Below are 7,973 nucleotides of genomic sequence, written 5' to 3'. Positions count from 1 at the left end.
AGTGGCTACCACTTTACTTGGCGTGTGATCGGAGATGTGGGGCTCCTGTGGTCCAGTGAAGTCCATTCCGTGTCCCCATCTCTCTGCAGCGCTGTCAGTCCCCATTAGCTCTAACAGGCTCCAGACCGAGCCAGAACTGGGAACTTTCTAATGCAATCGATGCGTTACCTGAGGGCGCAGGCTACATTACCAGCCCGCCCTCCACCCTCCGCGGCCAGAGCTAACCAGGCAGAGCCCGCGACTCCACCTGACTCTCGCTGACCTCGAGGGGAGCTGGACACTGGGGACTGGGAACAGAGGAGAAGGGAGCACAAGCTCGCACCAGGAGTAAGCAGCTTTGAATTTCAAACTCTCGGACACTAGACCAGATACTGAGCACGGGACACTGGAGACCTAGGGGAGTGGAGGTGGTTCAGACTGGCACTGGTTGCACGAGGTGTGTGAGCAGACTAGGCATGTGAGAAACAGACTGTGACAAACACAGAGATAAAGGGACAGAGATGGAGTGAGACAGACACAAAGTGAGACAGAAATGGAGAGACAATGAATTTGGGAGTATGCAGGGGGCATAGGAGGGTAAAAGTGTAAGGAGGGAGGGTGACAGAGAGCCAAGGGCTTGGGGGCCTTGAAAGTGAGCGGCAGAGTGTGTGTATGTGACGCAGCTTGTAGTGGAGGGTGCGGGAGGTAGTGCGCTCCCAGGCAGTGCCCTCGCGGATTAGGAGTTTCGTGGTCCTCTGGCTTGGTCGGGTCTGGGGAGCAGGACTGGAGCAGGGACGGACTCTGTGAGAGTCTTGGTGAATGGGCTGAAGACTGGGTATCACTGAACGTTCCATATACGAACCTCAATTAGTCATGGCTGGGTGCTGAGGTGTGTCTTTGTCCCTGCAACCTTCAGCACTGGCTTCCCAGACTTTCAGGGACACCCTACAAAACCCCCTGGCCAATGAGGCTTAGCAAGTCTTCTTCCTGAGTCCCTTTCCCTGCTGGAGAAGGACAGGGCAGTTGTTAGGAACCCAGACGTTGATCACTCTCTCCCGCTTTTTACCTGTAGGGTCCATTTAATCTGGAGTTGGCAGAGATATCTGTTCCCAAACTTCCTCAATAGAAATGGTCCCCCTATCCCTTTCCTTGTTTTTTCCTCAACTCTCGCCTTCAGTACCCCATCTCCAGGACTCGATTTCATCTGAGGGGAGGTCCCCGTACAAGGCGGTGACCGCCCGTCTCTCTTCCCTCCCTTCCTTCCCTTTTGTCTAAGCAGAGCCACCGCCCGCCCCGGCTCCGGCTGGAACTCGAACCCAGCTGGTCCAGTTCGATCCCGGTCGAGTCCATGCTCCCGGCGAGGATGAATCCGCAGGTGAAGCCAGAATGCGGCGGGGCTGGCCAGGGCCCGGGGCAGCCGCCGCCACCTCTGCAGCCCACTCGTAAAGCTGTGGAACTGGTGCTGGTGAAGGAGCAGAATGGGGTACAGTGCGTCCTTGCGCCCCGAGGCGGGGACTCGCAGCCCCGGGAGACCTGGGGCAAGAAGATCGACTTCCTCCTGTCTGTGATCGGTTTTGCGGTGGACCTGGCCAACGTCTGGCGCTTTCCCTACCTCTGCTACAAGAATGGTGGCGGTGAGAAGCCTGGCGCATGTTGGGGGTTTTTACTGGGAGCACGGACGGGTGGGAGTTGAGGGGATGAGGAACACTAGGCGCATGGGTAGATGCTGCCACAGGGGCGCGCACTGGGAATTGGTAAGAGCCCTGGGAAGTGCAGCTCAGTGTGGTGCTATGGATTGATAGACTGGGACAGGCGCGCAAGGGAAGATTGGAGCCAGGGTTATGGAAAGATTGTGAGCAGGACGCACGGGCATTGAGAACAGATTCCATAAAGGAAAGGAAAGAAAAAAAAAAAAAAGAAAAGTAAAGTAAAGAAAACAAAACAGAACACGGGGAGCTCGCCCAGGAAGGACAAAGAACCCTATCCGGGACCTCTCAGAGCTAGTGGAAACTGGGGAAGTGGGGAGTGTTGAGTGAGAACTCATTAGGTCATCTCAAAGTCCAGCGCCAGGTTCCTGCGCGCTTCCCCGCACCATCTCCCCTCCCCACCCGGAGCTCGGTTCTGATCCTAAGCATTAAAGGTGATCCTGCTACCCTCCCCAGCCGTTCGGAACTGTGAATTCTATAGAGGTCCCGGAGCGGGCGGTAAACTGCAGTCAGCAAATTGTGGAGCCGGGAAGTGAAGATAGCGAAGTCTCTGGGAGAGGTAGGTTAGGGAAGATAGCACTTCCACTAAACTAAAGATCTGTCTTGGAAGAAGGATGTCCAATTAACTCGCTCCCGAGCTCATCCAGTCCCGACGTTCTGGCAGTAAACGGTGAAGTCTGGGGTACAGTCCAGGCTATGGCTGTACACTTGAGAGTCGACCATCCTGGAGTACAGGGAAGCCTTTCTCCACTCAAGCTCCTCTCCACACTAGGAAAGCCGTGAGGGACAAAGGGGAAAATGAGATAAAGGCGAGTGTCAGAAACAGAGCATTTATGGACAGGGGGTGGCAGCGGGTAGTGGAAGCCAGATCCAGCTTCTTTGGGAGGAAAATGGAAGAAAAATGTGACTTTTGGTTCCAAGAGGCTTATTGGTGAACTCCTGCAGTCTGACGCTAGGAATGGCTGGATGTTATCTATTGAACGAGAATTGAGGCGAATTAAGACCTGCTTAGGAGCATAGGACTTTGTCTGGGAAAAAAGCAAACAAACAAGAAAACTTCTTTGGAGAGTAGGGGGGAGATGGGCAAGGGCAGAAGGAATGCAGAAAGAATCTTGGTTTTGATCTGTCTCTGAGCAGACCCCCCTCCCCCCCATTATCCCTTGAACAGTGTAAGAGGGAGTGTAGTAGAAAACACACTGGATTTCCTGTCAGAGGACCTGGGTTCTGCTTCAGACTCTGCCACTTCCTACCTATAAGGGACTTCTGGGACTCAGTTTCCTCATTTGTAAAATGAATAGTGTGGATTAGATGATAAAAATCTGAAAATGAGTCAATAAACTTTGCAAATTACATCAATTATTCCTATAGTGGCAAAGAGGAATGTGGAGGAATATTTGCTGCAAAAATGAATGTAATGGTACCTTCCTCAGACCCAGACTTTTGTCCCCTTATCGCTCCTGTCCCCATGACTTTACTCAGCAACCACAGCTGAGAGGCCACATGGATACCTAAGGTTCCTTTCAACTCAAAATCTCTTGACCTGGGAATACTGTCACCCTGGCTGTAAGGACTAATGTCATCTTTGGGGAATGGTTCAAGACAACTGTGAACATAGAGTGGGAAGAATGGTTTGGGTATAATGGCTATTATTGTTAAGGGTTTTGTTTTGACTGCTTACACTGTTCCACTTGAACATCAGGGCACTCAAACTGTCCATGCATTGTAGTGTTGACTCCTGAAGTAGACTCCTGCTTCTACTACAAGGCAGCAAATAGATGTTTTCATTTGAGGGATCTGGTCTCAAGGCTCTTTGAATGGGAATTCTAGGGATCTCCACTGCTGAGTCTGGGAGGTGTGAGCAAAGTTAGGCAGATAATAGTCCCATAGGGTAGTGTAGTGGAAAGAACCCTATCTGCAGTCAGAAGACTTCCATTCCCAGTCAACTCTTCTTTTTGTTACCCAAGTGGAGTCTGGAGAAGTCACTTCTATCCTGGTCTTGGTTTCCTTCTCAGGAAAATGAGGGACAGGATGGACTTAATGCTCTTGAAAACCCCCTTATACCTCTGACTCCTTTACTGTCCTATGGATGCAAGATGCTTACTGTCTCCTTTTCCTCAGAGCAAGGTTAGACTCCAGGTTTTACATGGGGACTCTCAGGGAATGGTAGCACTGAGTAGGCAGAGCAGTGATACCCAGTGACAGCCAACGTGGCCCCGGTGCTTTTCTTGGGCTTCTAAACCTCAGGTGCCCCCTGAGGCATCTCTGTGCACCAGAAACAGTGAGACAGAGGTGAGCAGCTGCAGAGGATTCTGGTGGCTGAAATTGCTATTTACAGTCAGCTGCAGCATCCGGTCCAGGTGAATACATGAACAGGGCTTCTCATTTCATAGGGTCCAATGACATGACCATGAGAGAGTCAGTTCATTCAACTCTCTGAGCTAAGGACTTTCTCTTCTGTGAATACAGTTATTATTTATTGATGACATAGAGCTATTGCAATGTAATTATTTCAAACTATCAAGTGCTACATATCAGACAACAAGTATATTGTCTGCTGTGTGGCAAGCACTGTTGCTAGGCTCTGGTGATAAAAAGACAAAAAAAAATTCTGACCTTAAAGATACACAGACACACGAAGACACACACACTTTTTTTTAATCTATGTGATTTGATCTTCATGTCCTAATGAAGGATGACTTTCTTCTAGAATATAAGCTCCTTGAGGGCAAGACCTGTCTCCTTTTTGTATTTTTATCCTCACTGCCTATAACATGGATGCACTCGTCTCTAAAATGTGGGGATTGGACTCAACATTTCGAAGGTCACTTTCAGATCTGGACCTAGGATCTCATGAGACAAAGTACAAAGTACATTATATAGCAAGGGCATACTGTATTTTAGGGCCAGTGAAGTAGACAAATTTGGCTGGAGGGGAAGATTTGGGGAGGGGAAATACCTAGAAAAGCATAGAGAGATAGTTACTAATTGAGATGTAACTAGGAATGTTTCACTAATTATGAAGGGGATAGTGAACAGAGGAACCTCTGGGTAGAAAGAAGGGTAACCTATTTCCTCCTTCTCCCCTCTCCTTTCTCAATTCATGATCCTATTCCCTTGCCCTCTCCCAGCCCAGTTCTTCCTCTGCCCCTTCATGACTCCTCTGAGGCATGCATGGTATAGGGCCTACAATCTCTAGACCACAGTGAAAATATGCTTGGGGTTAAGGACCCCTGCCCTAGTTCTGACTCAGGTTATCTTGAATACCACACTAATGATTCAAGAGTTTATTTAAATGAATTTCCATTATCAGCCCTTTCTTAAAAGGTAGCCTAGAGACAGGAGAGTATAATGAAGAAAAAAACAAACAAAAAAAAATCCCCTCTGGACTGGAAGTCTGGGGATGTGGACTCTAGTACCACTCCCTCACTCTATTTGGTTGATCTTGGGTAAGGGTCTTCCTCTCACTGGGGCAGGGGAGGGGACAAGGGTGGGGGTGGAGGGCTCTGTTTCCTTATCTGTATAATGAAGACAGTTGTGCTAGAATATTTGCAGGGTCCTTTCAGACTCTACCAGTCTGAGTCTAGACAGTTTTATAGGCAGCATTGGAAGGCACTGTTACCTTATATGTAAACCTGCCTCAGCCCATGCCTATGGGATTTCTCTATAATGCTCCTTGCCAATAGTAACATGGTAACCTCTCCAAGTCCAGTTGTTCTTTCTGGCATTGACTGCAGGATATTTTGAAATAACAAGGTGCCAATAGCTGGAGCTCCCAGCTAAATATTTTCTGAATTATTGAGCACCTACTTGCCTAAACAACTTCCCAAAGGGCATAGTGTTCATGCAGGTTGAAAGGAAACTTTCATTGGGTATGTAGTTTTTCTGTGGAACTGTGTTCCAAACTCTTCCAAAGAAAACTTACCTAGACAAGGTTGGAAGGTAACAAAAGTGTGTTTGCTTCTAATGAGACAGCCCTGCCTCCTCATTAGTTAAACTTTGTCAACACCAGGCACTTTCCCTGCCTAGGAGGCTCTGGTCTACCAGGGAGAGGAAGAATGACTGGGTCACTGTGTCCTTTTGTCAGGATGGGATCACTCTTCCTAGGCTAGAAGGATTTTTACGAACCTGTTCTCCTGTCTAAAGGACATCTTGAAAACGGAGCTCTATGTTTGATCTTGCAGAGGGTATAGTAACTGCAGTCTTGTAAATAGGTTTAGTTCTGGGGACATAGTGTTGGCTTGCCTAGTATAGTACCTAGTACATAGTAGGTGGAATGAAAGAATGAATGAGGTTAGCTAGCATCTTAGTAAGGAAGCAGAATAAAAGCCTAAGATCACTTAAAGTGGAGGCAACATGGCACAGTGGAGAGACCACTGGACTGAGAGTTAAAGGATCTGAATTCACATTTGGCTCCACCTCTTACTACAACCTTTGTGACTTTGGAGACATTTTTGTGACTTTGTGACATCTTTAAAATGTAGTACTTCATTTACTATGTAGTATTACATAGGCTGTACTAGATGACCTCTATGGTTCCTTTCCACTTGAAGTCTATGGCGCTATATAAGAAATAAAAGAAGTAGAAGAAGGAAAAAAGGGATCAGACAGTGATTAAGGAGACTAAGAGCCAATAGCCCTAATTCCTACCATGGTGTGATCTTGGGCAAGCATTATGAACCCCAGCTTTTGGATCGGTTAAATAATCTGTCCTTGACTATATCATAATCCATGATATGGAAGTGTTCTGGCAATTATAAAATACCTTGCAAATTCAGGTTATCCAGACTCCTAGTGGGAACCTGTGACCTAGGTGGGGAACCTGTGACCTCGAGGTGTTTTGTGGCCCTCTAGGCCCTCAAGTGCAGCCCTTTGACAGAATCTATACTTCACAGAACAAATCCCCTTAATAAAATTATTTGTTCTCTAAAACTTGGACTCTGTCAAAAGGCCACACCCAAGAACCTAGAAGACCACAAGTGGCCTGGAGACCACGGGTTTCCCACCCCTGTCCTCCTCTTTATTTACTTCCCCAGGCTAGTTGAAAGGCTGTAAAGCTTCACACTTTGAACTTTTGTATTAGAGGATCACAGCTTTGAAGCTAGAATGTGAGCTAGAAGGTCCTCCTGAGGCTATCTAACCCATCTCTGTCATTTTGCAGATGAGAAACTGAGGCCCAGAGAATTTAGATGAATTGCCCAAAGTCACACTGGTAATAAATGAGAGAAGCAGAGTTGAAGCCCAGATTCTTTGATCCTCTAGGGTTCTTTCCTCTGTGGCCAGATGTGAGGGACTGGCTGGTATGACTATCAAGGTGTGTTGGTTGAATTCATTCCAACTCTATGTTCCAGACCTGATTGCAAAAATGTAAAAATAGGATATTTTCAAGATGAAGTGTGCCAGGTCTTTCAATCTCAAGAAACAGGAGTGTTTGTACCCATTACCCCAGATCAGGGCTGATAGCAGCCATCTGGTCATATGTTATACAGCCAGGTGGTTCACTGTTTCAGTGAGCAGGTTGACACACCACTTTGGAGGAATGTGTCAAATAAACATGGTCATGGTCCAGTTCCCCTAGGTTTACCTCCCAGCACCAAAAAGAGCTCTTATTTTTCCCTGGGAGAAGGAAATTTGAGAGAATAAAATGGAAGGGCTGTACTAGATGTGGAACAAGTATAAAAAATAAAATCTCCTTACCTGCCCTGGGGGTGGGATGGGGGGTCTCTCTTACAAAGAATTATCTCCTCTTGCTAAGTATCTAGAATTAGCAGACTTAGAAGAAACCACACAGGTCACTGAATATGTTAATCTTCATTTTACAGAGGAGAAAATTAAGGCCCAAAGAGAAAGTAACACTTACCTAAGTTACACATTGGGAGTTAATAGCAAACTGGATTTGAACCCAGGTCTCCTGAGGTTTTTCCATTGTGACTAGAGCTGGGAGATTTCACTTGCAACTAGGAGATGTCTTTGGAGTACCCCAGTAGGGTTAGGTTATTTGGGCAATGTTTGTTTCTCTATATTTTCACTAAGTGCTTTGAGAGGCCCTTCATAGATCCCTCATTGTCTTAAACTCCTAAGGACTTTAGAAGCATATTACCTGGTGATTGGTTCTATTTTAAGAAAGGTCTGCACTGCCAGCAGTGTTATTGGGAATACAGGGAGGACTTTCCTTCCTTTTACTCCCAAATTATTACTACATCTAATTCCTTCTCTCCCACCCTACCCCATCCTCACCTCTTAGATTTCCTAGAGGAAAGCCACTGATAAATGAATTCATATTAATCATCT

At 46.9% G+C, this 7,973-nt stretch overlaps 1 protein-coding gene across 1 annotated transcript in view; it reads left to right on the top strand.

Annotated features, from left to right (window-relative positions):
• The first annotated feature begins 1,327 nt into the window (after positions 1-1,327).
• SLC6A2 (solute carrier family 6 member 2) overlaps positions 1,328-7,973 on the top strand; it is a 68,139-nt gene continuing 61,493 nt past the window's right edge. Inside the window, exon 1 of the mRNA XM_069082806.1 lies at positions 1,328-1,613. Coding sequence (XP_068938907.1) covers positions 1,328-1,613 — 286 coding nt within the window. The remainder of the gene's footprint in view (positions 1,614-7,973) is intronic.

This window comes from Petaurus breviceps, unplaced genomic scaffold (genome assembly GCF_028583685.1).
Source record: "Petaurus breviceps papuanus isolate PSGF00001 unplaced genomic scaffold, PetGlider_PUasm1.0 171, whole genome shotgun sequence".
Classification (NCBI taxonomy): Eukaryota; Metazoa; Chordata; class Mammalia; order Diprotodontia; family Petauridae; genus Petaurus; species Petaurus breviceps.
Note: the sequence above shows the minus strand (reverse complement) of the source record. Positions and strands in the feature narration are given on the sequence as shown.